Source organism: Phoxinus phoxinus (genome assembly GCF_949152265.1).
Source record: "Phoxinus phoxinus genome assembly, chromosome: 19".
In the NCBI taxonomy this organism is placed as follows: Eukaryota; Metazoa; Chordata; class Actinopteri; order Cypriniformes; family Leuciscidae; genus Phoxinus; species Phoxinus phoxinus.
The window spans coordinates 15,380,826-15,398,776 of NC_136894.1; the positions used below are offsets into that span (position 1 = coordinate 15,380,826).

Consider the following 17,951-nt stretch of genomic DNA (forward strand, 5'->3'; position numbering starts at 1 on the left):
CTATACCTGCGTCTTCTAGCCTAATTGGGTTGGATGTGGGCAGAAATTGAAGTGGCATTTTGCAGGAGAACTCCCTTAGCTCGCCATGATGAGCCTACAGTATCTGTGTCACCATGCCTTCGTTTATCATTGTCTGCTGGCTTTTGCTGAGTAGTTTGTTTTTGCCGTGCGCACCATATATCACCTGTCAGGTCTAATGGGGGCCAGTGAGGAGGACATATGGCTGCAGAACATTCCCATGAGCCTCTCTCCTCCTCTAGCCCGAGTACAGATGGATCCTCTTACAATGCAATCCATATACAGCACTGAGGGAAAACTTGAGGTTAATTGATCTATAACTTACAAAAGGATCAGATACTGCAAATGCTAAAGTTTAATGTGCTATATTGAATTGCATTGTTTAAATATTCAGTTAACACATCCAAAAAAATCGATGCTTCTAGTAAGTAATCAAACATTTTTCACAGAGTAAATTGTGTTCAGGGCTGTGACAATTGCAGAGCTTATATCGTATATCATCATATCTCTCTTTATTAAAGTGAATTCATAACACAATAACACAATTAGAGCTACTCGCATGGTGATTTTGTTTTTATTAGGCCTATGTATGGAAGATTAATTCACAAAATTAAGTGCAAAAAAAAAAAAACTCTGAAAAAACAAATTTGTTTAAAAAAAATATATATATTGTTGGTTTAACTTTTTAAAAAAAGTAAGTTGCCTTCCAATTTTGAGTTCATTGAAATAAAAAAATGTAAGTTGACACAACAAAGGAGATAGGTTTATAGATGTTATCTGAACCGCTGATTTGACAAAAGATAAAAAGTTGTGATAACAAATAATGGCAACAGTATTAATGTTTCACTTATCTTCTAATTTATCTTGATACATGTGGCCCTTGTTTTATTTGATATTCTCTTTGTATCTAATACATTGCCTAGGCTACATAACGTGATGCTCAGATAAGCTCCACACTTTGTTAAATTACTTATTTTACTCATATATCTGTATGCTTGTCAAATATGTCCTCACACAATGGTTAGGCTACTTAAGTGTTTTCACTTGATATTTACCATAGATAAGTGTGTGGTCTGCAGTGGCCGAAGGGACCCCGGAAACGCGCCGCGCGTGTCGCCAGCGCGCTGCAGCTTCCAGGAAGCGGAACGAATGAAGTTCATTTCTCACAGCTGGTGATGGCGGATGCTGTCGAAATAGAGACCATGAAGAATTATAGCATAGCGTTTGAGAGGATAGACCCGAGCATAAGCCGCTATCCCTACTGTATTGTATGGACGCCAATCCCCGTGTTATCGTGAGTGATTCTCGCCTCCACTGTTGCTTTTGCTTCATGTTAATGTTTTGAAAGCGATTCAGTCCTGTATAAAAGAGGTTTGTGTTTATAATGGTTGCATTACACACCAAACATTACACCAGCAAGCGTCATTGAGCAATTGCGCTGTGGACCGATCTGTTGATATGGCAGCTAGCGTTCCGTAGCGTCGCGTCGCGTCGCGTTGACAGCTGCTATCGTGTGTTGTTAAACATTAACTGATTTGGCATTTGAACTAGTTTTCCTTACAATAAAAACCTGCTCGCTGTGTTTAAAGGAGTTTTTCCTAGAATTAAATAAAAATGTTGCTCTAAACATGCAATTATTCCCCGGAACACAACATTCAAATTCGAACACCGAGCACACGTTCTTGGAAGTATTTTAAAGAATTACCACACTCTTTGAATTTGAAACAATAAGAGGTGATGGGGACTGGCGCTATTGTGAGTGGATAGAGACTGGAGCTGCTCCAAAAATTACAAAAAGTAGGCTAGTCCATACAACTCATGCTTTACATTCTCAATATAGCCTTGTGTGAGGAACAGACATAACTTTAGATTGTTAGGCTATTTGCTAAAATAGTATGTGTTTATAATAAATGCATGGAGTGTGAAGGTAAAAAAAGAAAGAATGTTCAGTTAAATTAATCTTTATGATCATAATTTAGTGCTTCAGTGATTACATATTTTTTTGTTGGCAAACCTGTAAGTTAGTATCGCACTGACTTATGTGACCAACAAAAGTTTATGATTATTCATATTTATTTTTTTGTTAATCATAATAAGCTAATTATCAAATATATCAATAAATCACAACTTTTATGAATAAATATCTGCAGAAGTAAAAAGCTAAACAAACTACACCACGGTTCTAGACTTAAACGTCACCACCATTAAGCTTCCATCAACTCTTTCAATCTTTATTTAAAAAATGAAAATAATAAAAAAAAATATCTCTGAAAGTTTTGAGATAGAGTAGTTTGCACTCTATTAAACAAAGCTGCTGTAATGCACCTTTAAGCTAACTTTTTGAATGTACCAGAGGGTTCCCTTTGTCATGGAAAACCTGAAAATAAGAGGACATGTTTACATTGAGATTTCCAAACCTGCAAAAGTAATGGAAATTTCAGTAAATATGTGGTTAAAATTGCTCTTTGTGCATGCGAACACTATCCCTATCCTAAATCATGGTCCAGTAATCATAAAAAGCTGTTTGTGAAGTTTAGGGTTGGTTCACATCATGTATGATAACTATAACGATAACTATAATGAAAATTATATTAATGTCCACACCAATGCACAATAGCATACAGTTTAGGTATGCGCTGCAGTTATGTGTATAGAATAAAAACACTTTTTATCTCACAATTCTGACTTTTTTTGTTTATATCTCTTTATCTCTTTATATCTCTTTATAAAGTTGACTTTATTTCTCAGAATTGTGAGGCATAAACTCGCTATTGTGAGTTATAAAGAGATATTAACTCAATTCTATAAGATATAAAGCAATTCTGACTTTTCTTTGTGTAAAATCAAACAAGATTTTACACTTTTGGTCAGCTTCTGTCTTTTGTTTGTCAGATAACAAAGTGATTACAATGTTTTCTCTTCTCCGTACAGCAAAGTAGTGTAGAAGCAGAGGTGGAAAGTCCAGGGGTCAGAAAGTAAAAGTCCTGCCATATGTTTATTCCACCCATGAACTCAGTCAGCTGATTTCACTAATTAGTTCTATCTCCTGGCTGAAAAACTGTGCTAATTAGCAAATCCAGGTGATTGGAACAAAATACTGAGGAGGACTTTTACTTTCTGAACCTGGACTTTCCACCTCTGTGTAGAAGCACCATGGAACATGATGTATCAGATAGTCATACCATGCCTTTTTGATAATATGGCCCTGAATGATTACCATATTGATGTATTGTGGTATTTACACCTTGGTATTTTAAATAATACAATAATAATACCTTGATAAGTGCAGTACCATGATGTCTTTTAATACTTTTTTGTTTGTTTCAAATGGTTCATATTATTTTAACGTGATTGGACACCATTTTGTAATGCATATCACAGTAATTCGATAACATGCATTATAATTTATGACCATTAGTTGCAAAGACGACACCTTTGCTGAATCTTTGATGCATTGGTCTGGATGGAACTTAAGTTCACTAACATCAACAGGAGACACCCATTATGTTCTCATCTGGGATCATAATCCAAACTCCTCCTAATAATCACATTTGCTGAGATTAGACTGATTACAGCTGATCTTAGACCTGTCCCCTGGTGTCTTCCACTGCAGATTATCTCAGTGTGAGAGTTCCTTGCCTCATGTTTTGTTTGTCTCATGTATTTGGGTCAGCGGCTTGCTCTGTAGGACACTCAGTGATAAATATGCACATGGACAGGACCGTATCTGGGGTGCCGGCGTATGCCCTACTCCACTTCAGAAACTCCACTGGGGCTGTTTTATCCAGGATGTTCATACCGTTATTCATATTACACCCCTGAGAGCTCTGTTGATAATACCTTTTTTTTAATTACTTTGATAGGAATTTTGGTCTAGTGTCAAATCCGCTTCCTTATCTGGTTGTCCTTTGGATTGCCGGTTCTGTTGCCCTGCTTGTTTGAAATCCAAAGCCAAAATAACATGAATTTGAATCAGCAGGGAAAGCTGGATTTTGGCCAGGTGTATGATATTGAAAAGGGCAGCATCAAGCCTTGCACTCTCTCAGCTGTCTTCTCAAAACACACACAAGTTTATGTGTAATTCCACCCCTTGTGAACAATGTAAAACATTTTTAGGCAATTTCCTTTTTTTTATTTTTGCTCTTGCCATGCAAGTCTCATAGCACCTCGAAGGAGTTTATTTTGCGTCATGCCAACGTTTAATGTCCCTGACATCAGAAACAGCTTAAAAAAAATACATGGGGTATTACTGATGTTTTTTATGTTTAAAAATAAAATGTGAAAATATATTGAGCTTGTTAACCACAGACCTTAAGTCTACAGTTGTCCCACTTAATTTAAATTCTTAACCTTAGTCTTAAATTCTTCTTTATCATTATATGAGAAGAAATAAATAACAGAAAAAACAGCAGTCATCACAGGCACTGCAAAAAATGTGCAATGCAAGAAATTATTAATTTTCATCATTTTATTTTATTAGACCCCATGAAATTCATAGTTCGTTTGATTGTCAGGCGATCTGACCAATGATAACACCGAATCTGCCATTTTGTCCAAAACAAACAAACCAGACAGGAGAGTGGACTTGAACTTGAAAAATGGTGTGTATTGGCATCTTTCCGTGGTTGAAAAAAACATACCTTCTGATGTTCGTTCATGTTTATTTCGTGCTAGCTAGTGGGAAGAGATGATCGGTTCACGTGCCGCTTGAACTGAGCTGCTACAGTGACACATTAAAGAGGCACAAAACTGTATTATTATTATTTTATTTTTTTTAAATACACAATTTGAAAGTTGAGTGTTTCATACCAATAGTGACCTGCTCTGTACAGATGACAACGTCAAAACTATCCACGTTCATATGAATCCGCGAAAACTACTAAAAACTAAAAACACTGTGATATGCATGTCAAGCCAGGAGATGGCGATGTCACTGTGTAAAAGGAACACTATGGTAACCTACATTGGTATCATTTTCAAAAGTTTGTGTTTTCTGGGCCCGAAAACGCCGTCGCTATCTGAATGAACGGCAAAATCCCATAAAAGGATCTCCGTTTTTACAGTTGAAAACGTTGTTGTGTAAGCAGTCCCTTAGTTTTGAGGTCTCTATATGGTAGTGTACTCCTAAAAGTTATATTTATAACCAAAATGAAATAAAAGTATTAAAAAAAAGTAATAGTTATAAAAAAACAAAAAAATATTAAAATGCAAATAAAAAAAACAAAGCATTTAACATTTTTCTTCCTGTGGGAAAAAATAAAACCGAATGTAACGTGTTTTCATTGCTTTCATGTATCCCATTGTTTGTTTTTACCTTTTCAGATGGCTTTTTCCATTCATTGGCCATATGGGCATCTGCACTTCCACTGGAGTGATCCGGGATTTTGCAGGTCCATACTTTGTCTCAGTAAGTGTTTACATGCACGGTTTGTCTGTCCAAGAATACATGAGAAAGTGCATGATTGGATATTTTAAATACAAGTTGCACATCACCTGTTTCAGAGAAAGCGCACAATGCCAATTCTATTTTCCAATTAACAGGAATAAATGCAGGACAATGTCTAGATATAATAACATGATCTAAGGTCTGTCTGTCTGACTTTTTTGTTCAAGCCTCTCGAAAAATGAAAACACATTAAAATAGTACAAGAAATGACTAAAATAGTACCAATAAAATGAATTTTTCGTTTACTTCCGTAATACTGTACATCTTTTATCGGTTAACATGAGAAAGATAAAAATATAGTTTGTTGTTTGTCTGTTTTAAGCTTTTTAGATGCACATTCTTAAAGGGATAGTTCACTTTAAAATTAAAATGATGTCATCATATACTCACCCTCAAGTTGTTTCAAACCTGTATGAATTTCTGCTGAACACAAATGAAGATATTTTGAAGAATGTCGGTAACCAAACAGTTAACTGTTACCATTGACTGCCATAGTATTTTTTTCTTCCTACTATGGCAGTCAATGATAACAGTTAACTGTCTGGTTACCGACATTCTTCAAAATATCTTCCTTTTGTGTTCAGCAGAAGAAAGAAATTCATACAGGTTTGAAACAACTTGAGGGGGATTATATGATGACATAATTCTCATTTTAAAGTGAACTATCCCTTTAAGGCCCAAGTATTAATTTTCCGCGTTCTGCATCGTTCCGTCTTGTCCGCACAGCTTTCAAAGTATACTCAACCGCGGTTGGACGTGTTCGACACATGCGCAGTACATTTGTTTTTTATACTCTACCAGACGTGAGAGGGAAGCACTCCTGTTATTTATAGGATATTCACTCTGAAGAATAGAAGAAGAAAAGTAGCGGATCTGCCATTTCATGCAAAGTTTAGAAAAAACGATGGAGAAGGATATGCTGCTTTGTTTACTGTTTTGTATCGCTCCTAATGCACACTTTGTATACATATACTTTGGGTTTTAAAGAGATAGTTCACCTCAAAATTTGAATTCTGTCATTAACTCATGTTGTTGACTTCTGTTCATCTTCGGAACATAAATGTATATATTTTTAATATTCTCTCATCATTTTCATCAATCTTTTGAAAGTCCTCCAAAACTCATTTGGGAAAGTTTTGGTCATGATTGGGCTATTTTTTATTAGCACTTGGGTTTTGTTGTGCAGACCTGGCAACCCTGAATGATTAACGCTTCCTCAATGAACACTGATTGTTGTGACAGTAGTCATCATGGTCAAATTTAATAGAAAGTATTTCCAAAAAGAGTACGCCGTTAAATTGAGAAGTTCCTGCAGGAAAACACCTGTATGTCTTTGAGCTTCAATGAACATGTTTGCCATCACCTTTTCACAAGTGGAGAGAGAACGGTTGCCAGATTGCATAAATTGAGTATAAAATTGGGATAATTTCCAAGTTGTGCAGCTTTAAATCTCTCACTAGATGTTTTGGATCTCTTTCAGTCTGGCAACAATGAGCTTGTTCGAAGCCCTTGGAGGCTTGTTACTGCTGTGTTATAAATGACCTGTGTAGACTTTGCTCCTGTCTGACCTCAACAATGTCAAATAACCTTTTGTTTACATATAAAGGCCTTATAAAGTTTGTCCCTGGTTTCAGCGAAGAATGTTCCTCTAGATAAAGGTCTCTATAATTTGCTGCAAAATTCCTATAAGTTCCGTTCATAAGTGGATCGTTTTAGCTTCCACTAGAAATCACTGGAAAGTTCAATATTTGCCACTAGCTTCCTCAGTCACCCTGTACAAGCGCATCCTGTTATTTCCAACAGAAAAATCTATACCTGTGCAAAAAAGGTGCAGAGCAGAGGAGGAATCCTGTCTGTAATAGGACATTTGGCGAAAGCTACACCTCCATCCTTCTGCTCCGTGGGCTTTCTGTCCTGATAATTGCAATGTTCTCGGCCAGAGTTCCAGAGTTCTGGATTCTTCTTGTTAAAAAAAACACATGATAGTATCTTAGAGTTCACAGTCAGGGCAACTCTATCTCATAATGCACTTAGTATTAAATGGAACCACAAAAGAGATCCAACCGCTTGTTCATAAGAATCCTGAACTAATTTGGACTAGCTGTTCAAACAAAAGTTAAATTTATCATATACAAAAGCAGTTCTCTTCAGGTTTGGACATTTATCCTTTAAGCAGATCTCTGTCAGAAAGGAGCAAAAGAGAAATGTCTTGGGTAGAGCAAGGCCGGTAACATGAGAGGATGTGGTTATTTGACCTGCGGTGATACGGGCCAGCACACATTGAAGTGCACTACAATCTGCTGCACTTAACTCCGCTTGTGGCTGACAGGGACTAAAACACGTCTCGCATGTGGAATGAGCGGGAGAAGTGGGTTGAGCTTAGTTCACAGTGAGTTCACGAGAGTTTTAGAAATTCCTAAACTGATTATTACGTTTCAGAAGATTATGTACAGTATGACGCCTGCACATGCAAAGTCTGTTGCCACAGTTAGGTGTTTTAGGTTGTTGCGAAGACGTTGCTTTGTTTTTGCTTGTGTCTTTTATTGCTATTTGGTTTTTAGGGTGTTGTTAAGCAGTTGCTTACTGATCTATATAAAAAGAACGTACCAAGTCTGTACACTGCAAAAATAAATAAAAAATAGGATTGTTCACTCAAACATTAACATTCAAAATTGATTTATCTCCATGTCGTTTCAAACCTTTTCTTCATAAAAGTAGATATCTTGTTCCATTGTTGTTTTTTGTCTATTCTACAATGTAAGCCAATGATCACCAAAACTGTGTTGGTGGTGTGTTTTTTTTATATTTTAAAAAAGAAACGTATACATGGATGAATCATTCACAATAAGATCTATGAATTTTAATGCTAATCAAATCATGCTGATTTGAAGTAAGTTTGAATTTCCAGTTCCTTCTTTTCCGAGAGCCTACTTTGCTCTGATTGGTCAGATGTCTCAGTCTGTTGCAAATTTGGACGCAGCGAATATCTTTATTTGTCGTGCACTTTGGTCTTTAAAACTTTGCAGACATTTTACATTCACAAACAGCTATATTACACATGAAAGGTTAAATTAGAAAAAGCATAATAGGGGCACTTTAAATATACTTAATACAAGATAAATATACTTGAGAATGAACACTGCCTAATATATTAAGATTATTATTTTAATAGAATCTTATCTATACTGAATGTATCTTAAATCAAATGTTGTCTTTCTGCACTGGATTTAAATAATTTTTACTTGTTTTAAGTATACACAAGAGAAAAAAATCATCCAGTGCAGTAAGACAAAATATTATTGTATTAAAATAAAATAAAACAATTAAAATGTCCAATAAATTTTGACAAAGCAATATTTTAAACACTAATATTTCATTATATGTTACTTTAGATGCTGTTTTCTTGTGTAGTGCTGTTTAAAGCGTGTAATAGATTTGAATGGACTGAAATAGACTTTGTTACAGTTGCTATTGAAGGGGCTTTTGTTGCCATTGGTCTTGTGGTGCTGTCAGGCAATTAGTGCTGTCATCATGATGTCAGCTGCAGCTCTGCAGTCATTAGTCACATGGCCTGGCAGAGAATTGGGCTGCCATGAGCAAAGATGGCTGATTTCAATAAACATACTTGAGTTGAGTGGCATGCTACCGGATAGCTCCAGGTAATATGAATCTCACTGGAATACTGGATCCAACAGGGAGAAGTGTGAATTCACTGTGATATCCGTCAGTAAAGAGGGATATGTATGGAACTTTGTTTCTGTCACAGAATAAAAAAATAACGTTGTGACTTTTTATCTCACAATTCACCGTCACTGTTTATATCTAATTATATATATTGTTTATTTGATATTTATTTACAATCAGATTAATTGATCAGTATATTTTGTATACTTATTTTCATTTATGTCTTTTTTGTTTTTTTTGTTGATGTGTTGATTTTTTTCTTTTTTTTCTTAGAATTGCGATTATACATTGCAAGTCAGACATTCTTTATCAAAATTGTTTGATATAAACTTAAATTTGTTAGAAAAAACTGAAATGTGAGATATAAACTCGCAATTAAATGTAATTGCAACTTTTTTTGATCTCACAATTTTATTTCTTGTAATTCCGAGATTATTTCGCATTTCTGACTTTTATTTATTTTGAAATTCTGAGTCCATTTCTCGCAATTCTCACTTTTATTTATTTAGAAATTTCCAAGTTTGTTTCTCGTAGTAAATAATAAATAATGTTTATATCTTTTAATTTCTTGCAATTCTGACTTTTAATTATTGCGATTTCCGAGTTCATATTTTGCATTTCTGACTTTAATTTCTTGTGATTCGTAGTTAATTTCTCGTAAATCTGATTTTTTATTTCTTGCGATTCCGCGTTCATTTCTCGCAATTCTAACTTTTTATTTCTTGCAATTTTAAATTTCATATCTTGCAATACTGACTTTTATTTTTTTGAAATTCCGAGTTAATTTCTCAAAATTCTGACTTTTTTCCTAAGAATTGTGAGACATGGACTCATCGTTACAAAAAAAGTATGAATTATGAGATACAAAATCATTAACCTTTAGTTTTTTTTAATCCATGGTGGAATCAAGCTTCCATACATATGTTATGATTTTTTTTTTTTAAAGCACGCACAACTAGGCTTTGGGTTTTGTTGTTAGTTGTCACACTGTACACACATACAGAGTTTAACAGTCTATTTTGCTGCTCTTGCAGGAAGACAACATGGCGTTTGGAAGACCAACAAAGTGAGTCAATGTTGCTGTGTTGAGTTGGTCAGCATACTCAAAACATTACTTTTTTGTTGGGAATCAACCTACGAATTGCTTACTACCAGTTCTCTCTGCACATTAAGCTGGAAAACAAGAAAATATTTATGATCCAAGAAATTACACATCACTTTTAAGGTCCTCCAAAAGGGGTTATAAAAGAAATTACTTGGCTTGTTCAACTGCATTGTGCTTTTCCTGATACATGTGCTTCATGATACATACTGGCCATGTATTTTCTGCAGTATTTATCTGCTTTATTCTCAGGTACTGGATGTTAGATGTAAGTAAAGTGCATGCCAGTAGTGGATCTAACGCCTGGGACACAGCAGTTCACAATGCATCAGAAGAGTATAAACAGAGAATGGTAATATGTGTTTCTTCCCTATTTCACATTAAAAGTGTTGAAATCCAAATTGTACAGTTATGAACTACAGTCAGAATATCAAAAACAGTAAATGTTCTGTTGCAATTGTATGTTGATATCCTATGTAACGGTTTATTACAGAATGATTTGGGGGGAACAATTCTTTGAGCATATATTCAGAAAAATAGCTGTTTATATCCTGACATTTATCTCTGCTTTCCCTCCAGCACAACCTTTGTTGTGACAATTGTCACTCACATGTTGCCATGGCACTGAACTTGATGCACTATGACAACAGCACCTCGTGGAATATGGTGAATCTCTGCATAATGTCACTCATTCATGGCAAACACGTCAGGTGAGATTAATAGAGCTGTGCACATTCACACTGTTGCTTTCAAATATATGTTTGTGGATGTGTTTGTGCTTTGATCAGATTTCTACATTCGAAAATCTTTTGTTTGGTTTGTGCAACTTTACAAATAGGTTTTCAAATTGCTGTTGTCCAGATTAGGATACTTTAACATTTAGCCGAAACTGTAGTTTGCCAAATTACAAGCTATACATTATTATATAGACTAGACTAGAAGTACACTGATGTAAGTAGACTACCTTTCAAAAGTGTGGGGTCTTTTTTTTTAATTTTTATTAAATGCTTTTATTCAGCCAGGACGCATTAAAGGTGAACTATGCAGGTTTTTTACCTTAACTGAACAGCTCATTGGAATGGTTATATTACTTTTTTCGGGTTGAATGGTGGTCGTCTTGCACCCCCCATAGCAGATTAATATGTGGGCACACAAATTAATCTGTAAATAATTTTTTTCAGATGGTTTATTTAAATGATCCAACTGAGTGAACAGGTTCATTTTTGCAGTATATTTTTTAAAAATCCATCCATTCTATGTGTACTTTCAAGTAAGGCACAGCTAAAGTAAATGCTCCCTGGTAATGCTTCTCAAAAAAGGAACCTACAGACCTAAAGTAGAGCACCACTGCAGTGTATTTTATCATTTCTTTCAACTCTAAGTTTAGATGTAGTATGTTTTAATAGAGATGATGAGGTGCACCTCATAGTAACCTTGAGTTGAATATGCAACCAACATGAACGGATATTATGAATATATTCATTCCATGGATTACAGGGATTCTTGTAATTGTCAAGCAGATCTTGAGGTCTGATTATTATTACTGACTCTGTCAACAGATGTGAGGATATTAAGACTTAAGACCCTGATATACTCATGGCGAAATTCTTTTTCGTTCTTCGCTTAGGGGTAAAAAGAAGTTTTAAATATGTGAGCAGCGATATACTATTAATGAACATCCAACGTAGCCCAAACTACTATATGGTGCTTAGATGAATGTTAATGTGTGCTGCTCACTTTCCACTCAATAACAACAACAAAAAATCACAACGAAATGTCTGTGGTTAGAAAACAGTAGTTTAGAAAGCATCTGATTATATTAATGTGGATATGTTTACATCAGCTCTGCAATTCGGCATTCCAGTCGCGTCATGTTTATGCATATACCATTATACCATGGTCTGTCTGAATATTCGATTCTGATTGGATGGAAGGTGGATTGGATGGAAGGACACACACACACACACACACACACACACACACACACACACACACACACACACACACACACACACACACACATATATCATTCGCACACAGAAACTGCACAGCTCACACACAGAAGTATTCATAAAATAGCCCAGAAAGTGTACGCTACGTAATTTGCTAAATTTCGCTACAATATATTTCTTCGCAAGGAGGGAGTAACATCGCTGTTTTTGAAGTAATTAAACTCACAACATTATTGTTAGTAGAGAGAAACGCTACACAGATACAGGTAATTCACACATGCATCTCTCTCTCTCTCTCTCTCTCTCTGTGTAATTAATTCATATAAATGCTTTTAACTAAATGTAATCTTACTGCACTAGTTTATCTCTGTGTCTGATTTAAAGAGGCAGTATGCTACATCTAACTGGTCGTAACTGAAAAAAATAACTGTCATTTTTACCCTTCCGGTCAAATATTGCGCTGCAAACATCAATAACAAACGACCATGGTATAAGCAGGTTTATTTACAGCTAACTGTGTATTAAACTATTTAAATGTACTCCGCTTCGCATTGGGTGGTTCTTTGACTCCACGTCATGCATTAAAATAGATAGATGCATGCACAGATAGCCATTGATTATCCATTACTTATACAATAGATTGCTTTAAAGCAAGCAGCTTTACAGTATTAAACATGAAAAAAACAGACAGACTTATTGTCACTTTCAATTAGAATTACAAATTAAATTTCTATAATAAAGCAGATCTCAATTGTCCTCATGTTTTTACTCATGTCGTGAACATAAGACATTAACTGGAGAAGACTGCAGAACCTCACAGCACCTACGCCACGAGCCAATGGTAGTTTAAAGGTGTTCGAGCTGGAGCAAACATTTCCAGAAATGTCTTTTTGGCAAGCTGTTTCGAACTCCCGAAGCAGGCTTCGTGTTGGCCCGATTTTGTTAAAAATGACACCACACCAGTTCATTGTTTGATTTCGTTTCAGGTATATCTAGGCCTTTAGCCTTTCAGATGTCATTTGATTAGATTCATGATTCAAGTGAGGTCATAAAAAATAAAGTGCATCATTAGTAGAATGCGCCACATGCTTCTGTTATATGCTATGCTAGAATGAAGAGATTTTTGAACTTCTCATTGTTTGTATCACTCCTCCTGTATATGTGTTTGTGGCCATTTTATATCCTAAATTCAATTTTAAATCCTATCTGCTGCAGGATTGCATAATTATAGGACTGAGATTGGACCCAGTGCTCTGTTTTGGTTGTCAGCTAAAAAGACTTCTACATGGCACCTGAAGCTGTCCACTCAAGTCTAATAAGGGATTGCTTCAGACACAACTCTTTTTTTTCAGACTACTGGTTGCTTTCTGAGAACACAATGCATGTGCATTGGCCCCAAGGGACTGAGAGGGAATCACGCAAGTATAGACTGTCATGGCGTCTCTCACTGGCACCCAGGTGTAATTGAAAGCGTTGCATTGAGTGCATGTTTCGGCTGGCCCAAAGTGTTCGGTGTGCATCCATCACTGTTTATTATGAGAATTCTACTGTCAGTCACTAAAAGGAACTGCTGGTATGAACTCATGATGCAGCTATTTTGTCCTCCAACTTGGGGAAGCACATTGTTGTGGTTGCATCAGAATATGGAGTAATTGGAAGTCAGACAGAGCCAGAATTTTGACTATCAGCATGAAGTCTGGTCCACTTTGCAACATATTCAAATTTTGCAGCATATTCTAGTCTTATATTGTTGAATCAACAAATGGTTTATGTGCTAAGGGAATGTAATGTAATGTCATATCACAGTAATCATTTTGTTGTTTGTTTATATGTGATTTAATAGTGTTTGCTTATTCAATGTGTAATTCGACATTACTTTTAAAGTGCTAAATTGCAACTAAATATGTAATTACTTGCCATAAATGCTTGTCAGCACATTTTAAATAATTCAAAAACAAGGTGCTGAGTGATTAAGAACAACAATGAACAATAACTATAATTTAAGATAACGATATAGAGGAACGAGTTGGGATCACTTTTAGAGCGATTTTTTTTCCCCAATGATAAAACATGACAGCCAATCAAATCCATTCGAATTTAAGGGCTCGCGCATTTAAAATGGTAGACGGAGAAGTTCATTGCAGAGGTCCAGAACAACCCCTCACTGTTTGACAAGTTAAACCCCCTTTTCAAGGATACTTTAAAGAAAATGGATAAATGGAAAACAATCGGTCATACTCTCCGAATTAATGTTGAAAAGTATTAACGAGATGCGATCAAGTAGCAAACAGTGTAGCCTAACATACAATTACCTCAGATATCCAGTACTAATTTCAACAACTACGTCAGCTATATTCACTGTTGGATTAGATCGATTACACTAGCAAGATTCACTTGAAAATGCTGAGGACATCTGCTGGTTAAAGCCATGTAAATGCAACAACACCAAAAACACGTTTACACACTTTGAAACCAAAAGCGCGCAAGCTTAGAATAAACATTGTTGTTCGTTGGTGTGGACGCAAATATCGTTATAGTTATCTTTATAGTTATCATTCTTGGTGTGCATGCTTATTATGATAACTACGGTAATCTGCAGGCAGCACAAAAAGACAGGCTTTTTTAGGTGTTTTTTTTATTTAGTGAGTCTTCATTATCTGCCTTTCAATCACATAACACCAAAGCCTGTTATTTCTATTATCTTAATAGAGAATATTTGAGAACTTCTTAAGAATTTATAAAATATTGCATTTAGGAGCATTCTTACGAACTTCTTTGAATTTATCTTAACTTTCTTGGCTGATTTCTGTGAATCCGGCCCCAGAATATTACTTTGGGGTGGGCTCTTGAAATCAGTTAGAAACCACCTACAACCAGTCAGAACACCTTCTTAACTGCATAGCAACCAGAACACCATAGCAACCACCAACAGCACATCAATGCCTTGGCAACCTACGAACCATTCAGAAACCACCCGGAACACCTTCGTGTCATGGCGGCACGTTTTGCACAGACAAACACCACTAACATACAGAAACTTTTCTTTTGCGCTTTCATCTTCGCTTAAAATGTGTCTCGCTTCCTGTGTCCCTCTCACTGACATTTACTTGTTCTGTCTTTCTACAGTTACATTGGCTTGCTGAAGACCTGGCTTCCATTCTGCATCTTAACCAGCGTCATCCTGGCTGTTGCCCTGTCTCTAAACCTGCGATGACCGAGCAGGATCAGATAGAGGTGGGGCGGCTCAGGGTGAGTGGGCACAATGTCCGGTGCCCATCGGGGACACATATCTTCAGCTTAAGGGGGACTCCAATGAATGTCAACTTGAAGTCCGGCTCTTCAATGGGTACAGGAGCTACACGTCAAACATCAAATGCTAGACCTCATTGTCGTAGGGTAGAGACAGCACATACACCATGGCTTCAACGTCTTGTGGTGATGTAAGAAACGATATTCTTCCAAAGGCATGACTTTGGTGTCTCTCTTGAGGGTTATGGTGCTCATTCATTGTTTGGTTAGATTTTGATCTCCAAACTATAACTGGTGTTTAGGAAAAGTAACACTATTACTTATATTGTCTTGTATACATTGTCTTATATTTTAAATATAACTTGAATATTTCTAAGGATGCTATGTTCTTTCTGAGAACATAGTTTATTGCAGAATCAGTGCATTATATATTGAGATATACGGGGAGATGGATTTCCTGTCTTACCATGCATATGGAATCATATTTTAATTATCGCTTTTAATATTGTTTATATTTAAGAACACACTTTGTCATTTTATTGGCAAGGCTAACCATCAACAAATATCAAATATAGCTTTTGCTTTTAATATTGTAGATTGGCATGCTTTAAAGTGTAATTGTTTTATATGTGTGTGTGTGTATATATATACACATACACATAGCCTACAAAAAATTATAATTAATGCATAAGCCAAGTCTTGTATTTATTATAGATTTAAAGCATTCTTTGCATCAAACTATTGTTACCAGCTATTATTATTACATAATTTAACGTATAACGTATTTATGAAATGGCATTCTCAACCTATTTGCTTAAAGTGGAATGTGACATATTCCTAAGTGAAACAGGATATTCAGTGAGGAAAAAAATGTAGGCAGGGACTTGATTTTATCCATTGGGAATTGATGTTCCTTAGCAGAATAGAGCCAGACTTGAATGCAAGGGGTTTACATTTAAGTGGCTTTAGCTTAAAAGGGCCGTTGATTTAGTCGGTTAATTTGAGGAATTACTACAAAGACACGTATGCCCGGTTTCACAGACAGGGCATGGATAAATCCAGGATTAGGCCATTGTTCAATTAGGGCAACTTTTTAAAATGTGCCTTAGAACAAAAAACATTACTGGTGTGCATCTTGAGACAAAATAATGGCACTGACATGTTTTAATATATATCAGTGCAAGTTTCTTTCAGTTAAAACAGCTCAAACGTGCATTATAGTCTGGGACTAGGCTTAAAGGAACACGCCAACTTTTTGAGACTTTAGCTTATTCACCGTATACCCCAGAGTTAGATAAGTCCATACATCCCTTTTCATCTCTGTGCGTGCCGTAACTCTGTCTGACGCACCCACCGCTAGCCTAGGTTAGCACAAAGACTGGAGGTAAACGGCTCCAGCTAGCATACTGCTCCCAATAAGGGACAAAATAACGCCAACATTTTCCTATGTACATGTTGTGATTTGTATAGTCACACAGGTACAAATAACAAGGTCACATGAGACACAGCCATCTTCTAACCGTATACATACTGGGAACTATATTCTCAGAAGGTGAAGCACTGCTACTTCTGCGGAGGTTGGTGTGTTCCTTTAAGCCTTGTCCGTGAAACCAGGGGTTATTTTTATATGCATGATCCTAATCTAATCATGCACAGTAAGACTAGGAGCAAAGGAAAATAAACAAGATCATAATTTTGATGTCATGTTGCCATTAATACATTTTTGTTGTCCTGAGAATTCACATTGCAGCCGTTTTGGATGTTCTGTTTGAAAGCTTTACTCTTTCAATCATGAACTATGAAATGACAAGTTTAATGCTTTAAAATTTTGTTTTTAAAAGAAATATCAAAGGGTATAATGGCATATTATTAATCCTAGTCTAACAATCATTACACACACATGTGAGTGAGTGAGAGATTATATTATGATATTATGATCCAGGTATGTATTATGAGGGCAAGCACATGTCCATGTCATTATTTCACCTCAAAAAAAAATGTTGTTCAAAGAAAATTAAGCCTATTTTTATATTATCTTGAGAATGTGATATTTTTTCATGCCAATTAAGCTCATTTCCTACATGAGAAAAACTAATATTATTTATACAGTTATATGTAATACCACTTTAAATCTATATTGATTTTTTTTAATACAGCATTGCTATTTTATTAACAGTAAAAACTGTAATAATTAAATTAAAATGGGGGGGGGGGTGTTTTTCATTAAAATTAATTATAATAACATGCTTTATTTTCCTTCTGCAAAATATATTAAAGGGGTGGTTGAGTATGATTTCACTTTTCTAACTTTAGTTAGTGTGTAATGTTGCTGCTTGAGCATAAACAACATCTGCAAAGTTACAACGCTTAAAGTTCAAAGCAAAGGAAGATATTTGCTTTTAAAGAAAAGGACTACAACAAACGGGTGATATGGACTACACGACATTCCTCCTGGGTTAGTGACATCAGCAACCCTAAAATGTACATAAACCCCGCCCCC

At 35.7% G+C, this 17,951-nt stretch overlaps 1 protein-coding gene across 1 annotated transcript; it reads left to right on the top strand.

Moving 5' to 3' along the window:
* The first annotated feature begins 1,109 nt into the window (after positions 1 to 1,109).
* Positions 1,110 to 17,442, top strand: tmem222b (transmembrane protein 222b). The gene is made up of 6 exons (XM_079589870.1): positions 1,110 to 1,312; positions 5,341 to 5,425; positions 10,183 to 10,214; positions 10,503 to 10,602; positions 10,830 to 10,960; positions 15,329 to 17,442. Exons 1-6 carry the CDS (start codon positions 1,194 to 1,196, stop codon positions 15,414 to 15,416), a joined length of 555 nt encoding a protein of 184 aa, XP_079445996.1. The 5' UTR covers positions 1,110 to 1,193; the 3' UTR covers positions 15,417 to 17,442.
* The last annotated feature ends 509 nt before the right edge of the window (positions 17,443 to 17,951 follow it).

Bases quoted from the DNA above. Each gene is read 5' to 3' on its own strand.
- tmem222b (XM_079589870.1), top strand. From the start codon at position 1,194: ATGGCGGATGCTGTCGAAATAGAGACCATGAAGAATTATAGCATAGCG. The intron at 10,215-10,502 runs GTGAGTCAATGT...CTTTATTCTCAG, and splicing joins GCGTTTGGAAGACCAACAAA to GTACTGGATGTTAGATGTAA. The intron at 10,961-15,328 runs GTGAGATTAATA...GTCTTTCTACAG, and splicing joins ATTCATGGCAAACACGTCAG to TTACATTGGCTTGCTGAAGA.